This window comes from Triturus cristatus, chromosome 2_2 (genome assembly GCF_964204655.1).
Source record: "Triturus cristatus chromosome 2_2, aTriCri1.1, whole genome shotgun sequence".
Classification (NCBI taxonomy): Eukaryota; Metazoa; Chordata; class Amphibia; order Caudata; family Salamandridae; genus Triturus; species Triturus cristatus.
Window position 1 is genome coordinate 23,377,114 of NC_140582.1, and position 17,232 is coordinate 23,394,345.

Sequence of the window (17,232 nt, forward strand, 5' to 3'; positions counted from 1 at the left end):
AAAGGATTAGTGGTGAATTAGTATAGTGAAATATGAAAGTGATTTGAGTGGTGGATATGTTAGTTATTTGGATTGAGAAGGATAGTGGAGAGATAGAAGAGGGAAAATGGCTTGCATTTATATAGCGCTTGCTACCCTTGATGGGGTGTTAAAGCACTTTTTCGGTGAGTAGCATGCTACTTTGGAACTCATAAAGGATTAGTGGTGAATTAGTATAGTGAAACATGAAAGTAATTTGAGTGGTGGATACGTAAATCAGTTATTTGAAATTGAGAAAGATAGTGGAGGGATAGGAGAGGGAAAAAAGGTTTGCATTTATATAGTGCTTGCTACCCCCGATGGGGTGTTGAAGCGCTTTTTGGCAGGTAGTACGCTACTCCGGAACCCATAAAGGATTAGTGGTGAATTAGTATAGTGAAACATGAAAGTAATTTGAGTATTGGATATGTAAGACATTTATTTGGATTGAGAAGGATAGCGAAGGGATAAAAGAGGGAAAAAGGTTTTTTATTTATATAGCGCTTGCTACCCCTGATGAGGTGTTGAGGTGCTTTTTCGGCGAGTAGCACGCTACTCCGGAACCCATAAAGGATTAGTGGTGAATTAGTATAGTGAAATATAAAATTAATTTGATTGGTGGAAATGTTAGTCTGTTATTTGAATTGAAATGGATAGTGGACGGATAGAAGAGGAAAGGATTTAGAAATATAAATATATATGTGATGGTAATTGAGAGAAAAAGCTCAGGCAGCTGGAAACATGCTATATTCTGGAGCTCGATACCAAGACGCCCTCAGGGCTTAACATTAGCGAGGATCTTTATAATTATTTATAATTATCTGTGATCTTTCCTGTTTGCCTTCCCTGCTCCCCATTTCCCATTTGCTTGATGCAGGTTACTTATATTCTATGTTATGCATTCATGCATTTATGACTATCCATTACCATGGTTTGTATGTTTCCTCATATGGTTTTTGACCGATACTGATGCCTAACTTCTAGTCACCACACACTTGCCCGTTATAGGAGGTGAGTGCCACGAGACTACCCTGACTTAAGTCCATTACATGGTGTGGATTTCGTATTCAATACGTACCGATTCTCCAGGATTTCTTATCTGATTCTGGAGTTTATAGAATTATTCGATAGCCTTGAGAAAGTCTAAGTACTGACGAAACACGTGTTGGCTGTGTTCTACTTTGGAAATTGGTCTCTTAAAGCAATAAAAAGAACGTCTTCTACTAAAACTACGCGGACTGTTCATCATGTCTTGTTGGATTTTGGACTGCCATATAAGACTTTATGAGTTATGAGATTGTCCTTTTGAATTTGAATGAATATCGGTCCTCAATACTGGTTATCGAGTAGGACCTATGTACACAGATTAAGAGTGTGCTGTATTAGCTTTTGTTCTTTGATATTTAAATTGGCAGGTTGTTTCCTTAACTTGCTTAATATGCACTCTTGGGTGGTGTGTACTTCTAACTAGCCAAGCACCCCGCTGTACAGCATTGTTTCATTTTATTGTTTCACGCCACTCCGGAACCCATAAAGGATTAGTGGTGAATTAGTATAGTGAAATATAAAATTAATTTGATTGGTGGAAATGTTAGTCTGTTATTTGAATTGAAATGGATAGTGGACGGATAGAAGAGGAAAGGATTTAGAAATATAAATATATATGTGATGGTAATTGAGAGAAAAAGCTCAGGCAGCTGGAAACATGCTATATTCTGGAGCTCGATACCAAGACGCCCTCAGGGCTTAACATTAGCGAGGATCTTTATAATTATTTATAATTATCTGTGATCTTTCCTGTTTGCCTTCCCTGCTCCCCATTTCCCATTTGCTTGATGCAGGTTACTTATATTCTATGTTATGCATTCATGCATTTATGACTATCCATTACCATGGTTTGTATGTTTCCTCATATGGTTTTTGACCGATACTGATGCCTAACTTCTAGTCACTATACACTTGCCCGTTATAGGAGGTGAGTGCCACGAGACTACCCTGACTTAAGTCCATTACATGGTGTGGATTTCGTATTCAATACGTACCGATTCTCCAGGATTTCTTATCTGATTCTGGAGTTTATAGAATTATTCGATAGCCTTGAGAAAGTCTAAGTACTGACGAAACACGTGTTGGCTGTGTTCTACTTTGGAAATTCGTCTCTTAAAGCAATAAAAAGAACGTCTTCTACTAAAACTACGCGGACTGTTCATCATGTCTTGTTGGATTTTGGACTGCCATATAAGACTTTATGAGTTATGTGATTGTCCTTTTGAATTTGAATGAATATCGGTCCTCAATACTGGTTATCGAGTAGGACCTATGTACACAGATTAAGAGTGTGCTGTATTAGCTTTTGTTCTTTGATATTTAAATTGGCAGGTTGTTTCCTTAACTTGCTTAATAAGCACTCTTGGGTGGTGTGTGCTTCTAACTAGCCAAGCACCCCGCTGTACAGCATTGTTTCATTTTATTGTTTCACGCCACTCCGGAACCCATAAAGGATTAGTGGTGAATTAGTATAGTGAAATATAAAATTAATTTGATTGGTGGAAATGTTAGTCTGTTATTTGAATTGAAATGGATAGTGGACGGATAGAAGAGGAAAGGATTTAGAAATATAAATATATATGTGATGGTAATTGAGAGAAAAAGCTCAGGCAGCTGGAAACATGCTATATTCTGGAGCTCGATACCAAGACGCCCTCAGGGCTTAACATTAGCGAGGATCTTTATAATTATTTATAATTATCTGTGATCTTTCCTGTTTGCCTTCCCTGCTCCCCATTTCCCATTTGCTTGATGCAGGTTACTTATATTCTATGTTATGCATTCATGCATTTATGACTATCCATTACCATGGTTTGTATGTTTCCTCATATGGTTTTTGACCGATACTGATGCCTAACTTCTAGTCACTATACACTTGCCCGTTATAGGAGGTGAGTGCCACGAGACTACCCTGACTTAAGTCCATTACATGGTGTGGATTTCGTATTCAATACGTACCGATTCTCCAGGATTTCTTATCTGATTCTGGAGTTTATAGAATTATTCGATAGCCTTGAGAAAGTCTAAGTACTGACGAAACACGTGTTGGCTGTGTTCTACTTTGGAAATTGGTCTCTTAAAGCAATAAAAAGAACGTCTTCTACTAAAACTACGCGGACTGTTCATCATGTCTTGTTGGATTTTGGACTGCCATATAAGACTTTATGAGTTATTAGATTGTCCTTTTGAATTTGAATGAATATCGGTCCTCAATACTGGTTATCGAGTAGGACCTATGTACACAGATTAAGAGTGTGCTGTATTAGCTTTTGTTCTTTGATATTTAAATTGGCAGGTTGTTTCCTTAACTTGCTTAATAAGCACTCTTGGGTGGTGTGTGCTTCTAACTAGCCAAGCACCCCGCTGTACAGCATTGTTTCATTTTATTGTTTCACGCCATTGACTTTGTTCGTATATTAACTCTTGTATTGATGTGCAGGTTTTTCCCTGTCAGGGAACACTACTACCCTCTTGTGTAAATTAATTAGAATTACTATCAGGCAGTATAAAGTAAGCATCCCCACCATGGCAAATTATCTTTTTGTCTAGGCCTACCCTTACTCTGAGGACACAGAGATATATATCTCTGGGATTTGCAACAGACCCCATTTGTGGTGTATGAAGGTAGGTGGTCTGCATCATGAGTGTAAACTCAGTTCACACAAGGCTGCACATCAAGCAGTGAGTGCATTCGTTCCAGGACAGGTTTCTCTGCTGGAATTTTCCTCTCTGGCCCCAAGGGGACGAGACAGTTTATATGATAAAACTAATGTGTTGAAAAGCTGCAGCTGTGCTACTATGTTATGTCTAAAATGTTAGAAGCTGTTGCTGAATCGAGCAAAGAAAACAGTACACCATCTTCTTATGTATACCAAGCAACTTTGTACAACATGTGCAGACTGACTTCGAAGAAGAATCACTGATTAACAAACAACATGTACAGCGTATCCCTAAAATGATGTCATGTCATAAAAACAAATGTATTACGTGTAGTTGTGCAGTGAAGAGACAGCCTAAAACATCTAATAAGCAAACCTAAGGGAGAACCAAAGTGGGTCCAGAAGGGACATCACCACACAACGATGGGGAGAATCAACAACTGAAGATTACATTGTAAATGGCAAATTATTCACCTTGGCTAAGCAGGGTGGTGTGCTTCACACATGCAGATTTCTGCATGGGATACATGTATAATGCTAGGTCTGTGTTTGGGACATTAAAGGAAAGAATGAAAATATGTTCTTAGGACTTTAAAGAAAAGCATGAAATGTGTACCTAGGATCAGTGGGAAAAGCATGAAAATGTGTACCGGGGCCCATATTTACTGTGTCGGGTTGCACCACTTTTTTGGTGCAGTCCTGATGCAAAATCCATTTTGACATTAAAATAGCCACAGAAATCCCGAATTGAGTCACTCTGTAAAAAAAAAAAGTAACTAAAGGCAGCGCATATTGCTGCTTTGGGTTACCTTGTTTCAAATATGCGTAACATGAGTGGAGCATGGGCTCTTACGGTGGTTCAAATCAGAGTTTTGGACGCAAAACCATAATTACAAAGATTTGAAAACATGTTTTTGTGCCAAAATGGTGTGCCTACCTGAGGCTGGCATAACAAGGAAATATATTTTTATTTCACCACATTATTTCCTTTTTGCATGTGTGCTGAATTATTCCTCAGGATGCAAAGGTGCCTGCATTGGCACTAGGCAGCCACAAGCGTGTCAGTGCTAGGAGAGAGAATTGCTCCATATATTTGAAAGTCTGGCACCCTTCTGCTCTTTCCCTTTCATGCAAAACAGTGGAGCAACTTTACCTGCTACTCTGCTTTGTGTGAAATGTTAGTAAATGTGCCCCCTAGATCTTAGGAAAGAGCATGTAAATATGGAGCGGTTGGTGCATGACCAATGCATTCCTCAGAAATCAAACAACGTGGGAGGGAAGCAGGTGACAACTACAGCACGGAACGTGGCCAAAAGCAACACAGGCTAAAGACACATGTAGGAGAGAGCAAAGAATGAAAAACATGGAGTGAAACGGAAGGATGGAAAGGGAGAGGATGTAAGAGAGAAGAGAACAAGCATGGGAAGGGGGTAAATGAGAACAACAGCATGGAGTGGGGCCAGGAGGAAAGTGATCTAAAAATACAGGCACTCCAACTGAATGCTGCAAGCAGAAGAAATAAAGTAGCCCAGGTCAGAAAGTGTGAGCAGCGAAAGGACATTCACAAAAAAGGAAGCAGTACTTGGGCCATGGTCTAGAGTGCAGGGAGAAACACACAAAGAGGGAATGAAGCTGCCACATGCTGACCAAAGAGAAGCCAGGTAATAAGAGTGACGATGAAGCCAACAACTGCAAGCAATGGAGGGGCTTTTAAGCCCCCTTTATGCTAACAAAATGTCTCGAAGCGACAATACATGTGATGTCTCAGGCGAGGTCTACAAATTATATTAATTATAAAAATCAACTCCCACTTTGGAAGTTTGTTTTTTGTAAAACAAAAAGTTTGCAGAGCTGCTGCATGAAACTTGATGGCCACTCAGCAAAATATTAGTGCCTTCAGAGATGCTGCCATTGAAGGCACAGAGCTCTATGCCATTCAGGTGGAGATCTCTAAATATGGGGGGGTGGGGAGTGATCGTCTGCCAGGGAGGCAGATATAATGGCTTCTGCAACCCTGGCAGACAACAGTCTGCTTGCAAAACTCTAAATGAGGGCAGATGTTTTTTTACTATGCACCTACTTTATGTGTCATGCACCCATATGGCACTGTGCGCAGAATGTTGTTCGCCTACAGGGTCTGGACTGGCCCTGCATCCAACCTGCTATGGGCAGTCAACACCTCTAGCAAATGACCTTTTGGTGGGAGTTTGCTGCAGGAAACCATCCCACACAGTGCACAGCCAATGGCATGCAGTGACGGGGGTGGCTGGGCTGAATTCTTCCTAAACTAGAGCACTGATCATTCAAAACAGCCTGGTGAGCAAACCCCATTGGAATGGTACAGAACTTTGCACATACATGATGGCAACCTGTGATAAACGGTAAAGCGTGTGGCCAACCCCTTGCATGGTTCTATATGGTACACCAGCATGATGCTCTCGTAAGTCTGCATCACAGAGAAGATCACAGACCATAGTAGTGCTCCTGCTTTCAGACTTGGACCAGATTGTGGCCAACTCAGATCTTAAGCCTGGTTCTGCCTCCTAAATGCCATTGGCAGCCAATTCCTGCTGAGTATGACTTTTACATACATGCAGTGGGGGTTGTCTACAGGGACAGGCCACCAGCCAGGCACTGTACACAACCCACCAAGAGTAGCTGTGTTTGTTGGCGATTTTACAGTTTTTGACAACTCTTATGGCTAATGCTCACCTAAAACTAGGTGAAATTTACACAAGGTTTTTCCATCTTCTCACTGTCTCTTTTAGTGTTTTGTTCTCAAAAACCAAATTGGATATTGCACTCCAGACAGCATAGTGCAAATACTTTTAGCACAGAATGATTTGCTGCATTTCTCGGCTACACACTCTCAATATGAAGGGGCATTGCAAGTTTGATGCCTCAAAGGAGAATAGTTCACACTGGCGTTTACTGAGCTTCTGCTCACAAAGCTTGCAGGTGACCACCCAGGAATTCAGTTTTCTCACACCTGGGGTATGTTAAGAATTCTTAAGCTATGGAACCCCTGGTTCCTTTGTCAGGTTCTCCCACCTCCTCAGTGCAGATCACCTGCTACTCTTGCAATGAAGAAAGCTCAGAAGATGGTGCTGAAAGGTTCATCAAAGCATTGTTTGCAAGCACTTGGCGTGGGGGAAACTAAAACAAACAGGCTGATGTATAAAATGGCAATTGCTCAGTCCTCTTTCCAGTCTATCATTTTTAACACAGTACGCCATGTGAGACTGAAGCTTATCCATCCAAAACTACCAGGGAAGGCACCCACCAGAAGGGACCACAAGCAACCTCAGTTTAAATCTATTTGGGCCTTGACAGTAGAGTGTAGCTTGAGTCCAATGGGGCCAAGAGCACAGACTCCACACCTGAGAAAACCTATTGCAGTTAGGCATCAAATAAAACTAACAGCAAGATGATGGATGGAATGATTGAATTAATCTCAGCCACTAATGGTTGCTCATGCCCACATTCCAATTCACTCTTTCATTTTCCATGTTAGATGGAGGCTGGTGTTTTGTAAATCAGCACTGTCCGTTTTGCACTGCCAGGTCCCTCCTGAGGGGCCAAAAGCAACTTCACACCAGTTTTCAGACTATTTGGAACTTGTGGGTAGGGAATAGCTTGAGTCCTGTGGTACACTGAGCATGGGACCCACGCCTCGGCATACCCATTGCACTTATGGCCTCAACTAAAACAAACAAGGTGAAGGATGGAATACATGAAATAATCTCTGCCACTGGTGAGAGCTCGAGCCATATTCCAGTTCAACGGTTTACACCCACTATGCCCTGTAAACAGACATCTGCCTTATGCAAATCAGTACTGACCCTACACCTCATAGGAACAGTCCATCCTGAAGTGCCCGGAGAGGCCAACTTCAGAGGTTCCACAAGCAACCCCAGACCAGTTTATATTTGTTTGGGCCTCATCAGCAGCACAGGACCCACATGTAGGCATTGCTGTCGCACAATGGACAGTGGTTCACTAAGTAATTATGGACTTACCACATAATTTGCAGATTTAAAAATAGATGTATTTCTAGCTCAAATGGATGAACATAATACTGATAGAGAATATGCCACTTAATTTGTCTTTTTGCCACATAATTTGGACAAAGTTGTTGCATAATTTGATCCTCCATGCTACTTAGTTGCCCTGACAATGGTAACGTTCTGAGAAATGCTTTGGAAGCTGCCATTTAAATTATGAAAACCATATTTCCTACAGAATCCATGAAACATTTTGAATATTTCATGTTTCCCTTTGGAATATGATTTTGTATACACTGTGAATACATCTGCGGTACACTGTTCAGAGGTCAGTTGCTCTCGATCTAGGTTCGCTCTCTACAAATACCAACACATACATACATTCAACTCAGCAAAATATCTCTGAAGAGCTCAGTGAAGTTAAATTTGTACCTTGTAAAAGTTGCCTTCGACTCCAAATTTTCCTGCTTAGGTTTTGGAGGAATTGGAGGTCGCTTCTCCTCCTCAACACAAAGGCTGTCTACTACTGCAGCTACTTTTCCCCTTTCAATGGCCTGAAGAGATAGCCTCTTATAGTCTTCTATGGCACTTTTGGCAACAGAACGTCGACGGAAGTCGGCCGCCTTTGATTTTCGTACTACAATTTAAAAGGGAATAAAACAAAAACAAATATATATCAGTTTGGTAGGTGCCTGTCTCATACTTAGTTAACATTTACATACTAAAGAATAAGCATTGAATACAATACAATTTGGTTGTCTATAGGTCTTACTTTTAATTAATGTGCGCAATCTCTGCATTTATAGAATCTTCTCTTTTATTAAAAAAGTAAATCCTAATATTAATCTTAAAATTAGGAGTGAACAAATTTGTGAAATTTTGCCACTGTAAGATCATAATCTTGAAACTTTGCCCTCGTCAGCTTTATAATATGTTTTTTTTCAAACTGTACACTCTTTGTGGAAATTGTGCACTTCTAATAATTAAGTAAGTAAGTAAAAGACTTATAAAGCGCGAGTATGGCCATGGGCCCCTAGACGCTAGAGTCAGACAACAAGCCCAGTAGGTAAACCTAATGCGAGGAAGAGCCAACTTTTTAGCTGTTTCCTTATTTGTAGTACAGCCAACTGAGCTCCAAATATTAAGGGTAAATAATTCCACAGGTTACATGTGGAGAAGGATAAACCTCTGCCACCCCAATTCAATTAAATAATTTAACATTTCACTCAACCACTCCTAATTAAAACATGCATAAAGGAGTATCATAGATGGATTGCTCACAGCACATATGGCATCAGGTTAGGTGAAAGTGACTGGGCCTGTTAGTCTGAGTTCACTCTGCCAATAACATTTGGGTTCAACATCATTTAGGTAAATAAAGTTCAAGAGATACCTAGAAGTCATGCAAATCTGGTGTTGAAAGGAAGCGAGTTCAAGACATTTCAGCTCACGAGGAGAGAAATGCATTGCAAGAAAATCGGAAATATCAGCTTTAAAAACTGGGAAAGAAGCATGTGGTGTGTGGTTTAACGGAGAATGGTAGAGTAAGATTATTAGTGTGTGCATTTTTGAGTGACACCCAGACAGTCCAAGTTAAAATGAGAGATATTAAGAAGGTGGATCCGCGGCAAAATTGAAAACAATTAAATGAACAGGTTCCCGTGCTTCTTTTAAAGGAAGCCACCGGGTGGGCAAATCCAGTGCTTATGTTGCCGAAAAATAAGTGTAGGTGCTCCACAATATTCTCAAGAGAATGTTGCCCACTTTCCCCAAAAAAGCCATACTCTTCCATCACTGGAACTGCCCACTACTATCACTTGCACCACCCACTTCCACCATTGGAGCTTCTCACTTCTTAAATGCACAATGTCCAAAGTCATTTGGAGGAAGTGTAAAAGTGCGCAAACCTGCCTTTCTCAAACAAAGGCATGGAGGATTTCCTACCTCAAGCTTTTCTAGTGGTGTCAAATAGTGCATTTTGCAACCTGTTGATAAGTCATTGGCCCAAAGAGAGCACTTTGAAAGGACTTTTTTGAAACATTCAAGTACTTTCATAGACCTGTTTGAAAACGGGTTAATTGGGGCATGAAAAGAGGTGATTTGTATTGATTGTTTGTTTGTTTTTAGGTTTTATTTCGATATATGAATATCTTAAAAGCTTTACAACAAGTAAAAATAGTCACAGTTATTACAATATGTACAAAAGAGAAATAAAAACAGTGACATGATCCAATTAAATACAGTTAGAAATAGAATTAAATTGAGACAGACAGCCTTTTTACACGAATCAACCAAGACCACTTTAGAAATTTTGATACCCCACAAACCACCAAAGTGGATGTGTCGGACAATAAGATGCGTAGGGCCACAATGTGCTGGCGAGTACCTAAAAGCCTACACAGTGGTTTAAGCCAGCGCCTCCTAGGTGCACAATAATCTGGGCATTCAAAAAGAATATGTGCCACCGTCTCGACCCGCGTGGGACAAAGGGCACAGAAGGGGGAGGACTGGAGAGATGATTTCCACTGGGCTGTTAGATCGCCTACAGGTAAAGTCCCCACTCTAAACTTGAAGTACAGGGCCCGGTCAAAGGGAATGCGAATCATGTCGAGATATGGTTCATAGGCCACCACGTCTTTAATCCTCAAAAAGGCTGCGGTGGAATTGCAATGACTTGGATCGACAGTGAGCTTATAGGAGACCCATTCCCAATACAATTTCTTTATCGTGGCTTTAGGTGGGGCAGATCGAGTGACCCAAGCTTCACCAAGACCCAGCTCCCCTAAGAGGCATTTAACGTCCCTTAACCATTTAATCCTATGCCAGCCCCCCATTGCCATAACCTCGGACAGTGCCTCAGAATAAGAGGATAATTCGGGCACCCTCCACAACCGGGCCCACAGGAGCAAGGGACGAAGTCGTGCTTGGTCTGCAATCGATCTGCATCCTAGATCCAACAGCACAGGAACTGTGGGCTTGCTCAAAGGTAGAGCCATCAGATCTTTCAGAAATTTGCTCTCAGATTTTTCTAGTACTTCCAAGTTACATGTACCCCACAACTCCGCCCCGTACAAAGCAGCGCTAACCCCTCTGGCTTTATAAATCTACACAACTGGTACGATAGGTTTTTTTTTTTTTTTTTTTTGTTTTTTTTTTTTTGTTTTCCAAAACCTTTATTGTTCCATCGAAGAGTACACCGCTATTCAGCCAACAACCCGGAGGCAGGCAGCTAGTATACAAGGCGGAACTCCGCCCAAGCATTTGAGGTCGTACTTTCAAACAGCGATATAGCATTTTACAATGGAACAAACAAAACAAAACTAATAGAGAGCCCGAGTCGAAGGGAAGCAAACAGTAAACGATCGAAATGACATAATCATCGTCACGCTGCGCCCACAGCCCGCCCAGACAAAGCAAACGACAGACAAACCCCCTCAGAGAGCGAACCCCATATCCCAGATCACTTATGCCAGGCGGATCACCACTTATAGCACACCACAGTCGAACTCCAACCTCGCCACGTCATTTAAGCCACGATCAGCCCGCTTGGTCATCTTCCAACGCTGTCGTACTAGCCAACCAATCCACCAGTGGCTGCCAGATATCTACAGGCCGCGAGCGCTGCGGCAGCTGGTCCCAGTATGAGGTCAGCTGCTCCCTACAGTACACCGCCGATCTTATCCAGGCCTTCACGTTTGGCGGCATCGCCTTCTTCCAGTGTAGCGCCACCTGACGCTTAGCAAGTAATAATAAAATGGCTACAAGCCTACGTGAGGCCTTAGGCACATTTCTAACGAATCCCAGGAGGGCCACAAGTGGGTCCGGCTCCAGTTCCACCCCCACGATCTGCCCCACGGTATTGAAGACTGCAATCCAGAAGTCACGTATGGGGCCGCACACCCATACAAGGTGATAGAACGCGGCATCCTTCTCACCGCATCTCCAACAGTGCGCATCAGCCCGCAGACCCATCCTACACAATTGAATGGGCGTACGGTAAGTCCGGTGCAGATAGTTGAAATGTACCAACCGCAGCCTATAATTAGGGGATAGGTTTTCAAGTTGGGAACAACAGTACTCCCACTGCTTCTCGGTAATGGATATACCCGCTTCATGTTCCCACGCGGATCTAGAGTCAGTGTGCACAACCGGAGCCGTGTTTTGAGTAGCTCTATAGATCCGCGTGATCAGTTTGCGCGCGGAGGAGTTCGAAAGTACGTCCTCCAAGGCCGCAATCGTCGGCGGAGCCTCTGGAAACATGGGGTACCTGCCCTTGCAGGCAGACCTGGTACGATAGGTTTAATTGTGGAAGAACGTTGTTTCCTAAGCAAAACACCACCCACCCTTTTGTGGTTGAGGAGCATCTTATGGATGTGCGGGTCCAATTCAGTGAATCGCTAAGGCGGATTCCCAGGTAGTCAAACTCTGATACCCTTTCTAAGGGAACAGAGTTCAAGGCCGGGGGATGCCCTAGTTTCTTAGGAGGATTCATGATCAAGAATTTGGTCTTGTCGACATTGATCACCAACCCCTTAAGGGAACAAAACTCCTGGAAGCGGTTTAAAAGTTTTTGGAGGCCCTGGGGGGTCTTTGAGATGAGGAGGGTATCATCTGCAAAGAGCAGTGTTGGAATCCGTTTGCCCGCCAGGGAAGGTGCGTCTGCGGGTTCTTTTAGCAGATACTCAACCACCCCATTCACATAAAGGGAAAATAGGGTGGGAGCTAGCACACATCCCTGGCGGACACCCCTCCTCACTGGAATCCTGTCAGTTTTCTCCCCATTCGTACCCCATCACACCTGCGCATAATTGCCTGCGTGTAATTTCATCAGGAGCGATAGGATATAAGGGGGCAACCCCAGGCCCTGCAAGTCCCTCCACAGTTCCTCCCTAGGTACCAGGTCAAAGGCAGTCTTAAGGTCAATAAAGGCCAAGTAAAGACCGCCCTTGCCCAGCACCACCACCTTCCAGTACAAGAGGGCCAATCTGAAGACCTGCTCGATGGTCCCAGTTCCAGAGCGGAATCCAACCTGGAGATCTGACAGGATGTTGTTGTCATCCACCCATTGGAGCACCCTCCCCAGAATCAACTTCCCTACCACCTTTTGAGATGAGTCAATAAGGCTTATGGGCCGATAGTTGGCGGGGTTGTCTCGACATCCCTTCTTAAATATAGGGACAACCTCCGCCCCCTTCCATGATTCAGGTACAGGACCCCCCCCAGAATAGCGTTAAGTAGGGTGGAAATCAGCTTCCCCCATTCCTTAGGCTTGGCACGTAGCAAATCACCGGGTATCCCATCAGGCCCAGCAGCTTTTAGGGGTACCAGGGACTTGATTACGGCCTCCGCTTCTCTGGCGGTAAAAGCATCCCCCTCACTGACCCTTATGTGGTCGGCCAGAGGAAAGGAGTCGATAAAAATCCCCTCAGGAGGAGTATAGAGGGACAGGAAATGGTTAAACCAGTTCTGGGCTGGGATGTTGCACGTCAGCAAAGTGCCAACAGGCCTGTCCCTAGATCTTACCAGACTCTAAAATCCCCTAGCATCCCTGCCCAAACTAGCCTCCAAGAGGTCCACCCAGAACTTTTCCTCCCACTCTCTTTTTGCTACTTTTATGGTCTGGGAGTAGTCTTTCCTTGCAAGCCTAATTGCAGCCTGAGATTTAACTTTAACAGCACCTACCAATACTTTTTTCTTTTCCCTGCATTTTTTGGTAAACCATCCCTGCACTTTAGGCGGCTTCTTCCTAATACCAACGCAGGGAGCCATGCTTGGGACAATGAAGAGATTGCTCAGGGCCCTAGTTAAGTTGCAAAAAGTCATAGTGACTTCCTCAGGCTAACGGGTCAGCGAGTCCAGCTTACACTGTGCTGCAGCTAGGAGCACCCCTATGGCTGCCACTTTCTCTTCTGTCATAGTGAGCTTAGCCCACTTCAATCGTCTGCCGCAGTTAGATGGGTAAACTTCGTGGGTGTTTGGTGCTATGTGGGATAAAGTTCCCCACTGATCATTAAGCCACTGGGGAGAGAGGGCAAGTGAGAGGAGATTGTGATCACTCTCGGTTGTCGGTACAACCTCCATATCCCTCAGGATACTCCATGAACTGGCGTCAAGAAGAATATAATCTATTCTTGACGTGTGGTTCGGCCTGTTATAGGTATGGGCTCCTGCTGGGTCAGACTTTGTCCTCCCATTGACAGCCCTATGGTCAAATTCCAAGTTTAGGGAATTAATCTGTACCGCCACTTGGGTCCACCTCCTAATGGGGGGCAAGGCTAGGGCAGGAATCCCTCTCCTGGCGTCCTCCTCATCAATACCCAAAATATCGTCCAGGCCCAAGGGCTCAAACGTACAATTCAGGTCTCCCGCCACCAGGACGCGAGATTTGTTGGGACGCTACCTAAGCGAGCCTTCTAATAGAGCTATTATGGGAGATTGTAAACCTCCCTTCGTGCCTCTAGCATAGATATTAAAGATGTCCAAAATCAGGCCACCCCATGCACCCTTTATTGAGATGTTAAGAAGATCGGGTGAATTGATGCGATGCTGAACCACCTGACAATCAAGTGAGACAGCAACCCATATGAGAAGACCTCCCGAGGGGCGTCCCTTCCCTAAAGAGGGGGCTACAGCGGGAACAAAATAAGATGAATAGCCTACCTTATGGCAGGGCTCCCTACACCATGTTTCTTGGAAAATGCAAATAGAGTAACCCTCCACAAGGGCATTCCAGTCAGGTAGGCCCAGCTTCCTCGAGATACCCGCAACGTTCCAGCTCAAAATCCTAAGGTCTGGATCCGCCACAGCCGGCTCCCTGCGGGGCTCGGGGCTAGGTGTCCCCTCCGTCTGATCTATTAGCCCTAGTCCACTGCCCCCACATTGGTCCCCTACAGGCAGGTCAATAACCTGCGCTAGGTGGGTGGCTTCATCTGATGGTGAAGGAGGGATGGTATTGCTTTTACCCAACTCGTATGACTCAGGGGCGTAACCTACACTTAGGAGCCCGGTGGCCACCCCAGGACAGGTATCAGTTCAATATCCAGGCAACCTCCCATGATATCCAGGCCAGGCTACTGGTTGGTAGAATGGGGGGGAGAAAGGGTTCGCAAAGTAAGAGAAATTGTTGCTCCAGCCCCACTTAAATGAGTACCATTGTAGTTTGCTACAGGCCTTGGGTAGAAATAGGTTAAATCTACTACACCGATGCCTGCTCCCCCAGTACCATGCTTCTGGTTACAGATCGTTTGGGCGACCCTGCTGTCTTTGAAATTTACCACCACACAGTCTCCATCTAGGTGCTTATGTCCATAACCTACCCACCCTACCCTTCTCACTCCTAGGATCAGCCCGTCTAGATCCCTAGGTAGAGGTCTGTTAATCTTTAACCAGTGCAGGGTTTTGTTTTTTAGTGCCTGATAGGATTCATAGTGATCATCCTTCAGACAGGGTACATTTGTGAGTATGACGACATACGGGTGGCACTCTGGGGGCAAATTCACAGGTGGAATTTTTAGGGCCGCTTTGGGGGGGCGGTGCTTCTAGCTGGGACGCTTTTGGGAGATTAATACTATTTCTACTCGGATGGGCCTGTTCAGAGCCATTGTCATTCGCAGTTCCCTTTGGTTTATCAGGACCCTTCCTACCGGGTAATTCAGCCAGGGTAGGCTTCTTGACCGGGGCAGTATGAGGCTTGGGTACATTCAGTTGTGCTAAGACAACTGGAGCAGCCAGCCCTGCTTGACTAGCACTGCCTAAAGGAACCGCAACATGGACAGCAGGGGCATTTGCCACTGCCATCACATTTGCAGTACGTGCCATATTAGAAGCAGTAGGAGTGGCCTGTGGGGATGCGGAAATCACCCGAGTACCAGTTTCCCCTCCCTGTCCATCCTCCCTGATTCTGGGAAGCAATTTAATGAGGGATTTTAGAGAAAAAAAATTGCCCAGAGTTGCCTGCTCAAACCTATCCAGCCTCTCTCCCAACCCTTTAACTATCTCTACAACCGGGGACAGCAGAGATATCATTAGTTCCTCTATTTGTACAATTGTAAGAGGATCATTAGATGGAGCTACAAGGCAGTCTGATGTTAGATCTACACATATTTTCTCCACTATATTGCCAGAATGCTCTCCCCCCTTATCCCTCCCGGGGTGTTTCGTGACCCGCCCCCCACCCGCACCCGCTTTAGTTCCACCTGCCCTGATATCATGCTTCCTTGGTCTCTTATAGAGTTTTGGAAAGCTGCCTTTCCTCGGGCTAGCAATCCTATTCCTTTTGGTATGAGCTGAACTCTTAGAGGCCGACGGAGGCAAGTCAGGTGGCTCGGAGATACTATTTTGATTAATAGGAGTAATAGGGCAGGGTGTAGGGACAATAAACTCGCAGGGCCGTAAGTCGGAGCTGATACCATCAGTAGGAGTAGATATAGATATGGCAGCCAGGCTCTCCAGCCTATCTACACTAGCCCTCAGAGATGCAACCCGTGAATGCTCTAGTGGGGGGGAGATAGTTAACAGGGGGCCGGGGTTGCATATAGGCGAAGGAACAAGCGCCAAGGAGCCCAGTGAGGACCTTTTGGACGGAGGGTTATCATGGGAAAGGCGCCGCTCTGTCATTTCAATTTCCTTCCCTATGACGGTAGCTACCTGTGTTATGAACTGGTCCAGAGTGCCTATGATACGACTGGTTCCCCCATCCCCCCCCCTCTCAGGCTCTTCCCTGAACGGGTAGACATTAACACGAGCTACACAAGAGGCCAGATATTAACAATAATAATATGCCCCTATGTACCTACAATGCAAACAATGATGTCAGGGGGGAGGCCCAGCCCAGCCTTGGCCAGCCCCGGACGGCCACAGACGGTCCCGTCCTTGTCCCGGGCTTCTCCCGGGACGCTCCCGCGCAGCGGCTAACTGGTACTGCTAAATACACGCGGGGGCGTGGCAAGCAGGGAGAGTGGGCCAGGTGTAGCAGGTTGGCCAGGCAGGGACTCCTGGGAAACGGAGTCCCTGCAGCTCCGCTCGCAGCCCGGCTACTGTCCCTCAGCAAGCCCCAGAAAGCCCCCGCAGACCTCCAGATGACAGCACAAAGTCCGGGACCCCCACTTGCAGGTTTCTTCAACGAAGCGGGACCCGCGCAGCGGGTCCGGCAAGGTGTGGCGCGGCGTGCAGAGCTGCAAAAGGGCCCAGCAAAAACAACCACCAGGCAAGGTCAGTTCACAAGGGTTGCCGCCGGCCAGAGGAAAAGAGGAGCTTAAATCCCACTGAGTGCGCGGGGGGCGTGGCAAGCAGGGAGAGCGGGCCAGGTGTAGCAGGTTGGCCAGGCAGGGACTCCTGGGAAACGGAGTCCCTGCAGCTCCGCTCGCAGCCCGGCTACTGTCCCTCAGCAAGCCCCAGCAAGCCCCAGCAGACCTCCAGATGACAGCACAAAGTCTGGGACCCCCACTTGCAGGTTTCCTCAACAAAGCGGGACCCGCGCAGCGGGTCCGGCGAGGTGTGGCGCG

General features: G+C 45.2%; 1 protein-coding gene across 2 annotated transcripts in view; it reads right to left on the reverse strand.

Annotated features, from left to right (window-relative positions):
• SH2D4A (SH2 domain containing 4A) overlaps positions 1-17,232 on the reverse strand; it is a 661,947-nt gene that overhangs the window by 131,118 nt on the left and 513,597 nt on the right. For both annotated transcript variants that reach the window (XM_085640949.1, XM_085640950.1), the window contains one exon: positions 8,162-8,366. In XM_085640949.1, the coding sequence (XP_085497075.1) occupies positions 8,162-8,366 (205 nt within the window). The remainder of the gene's footprint in view (positions 1-8,161; positions 8,367-17,232) is intronic.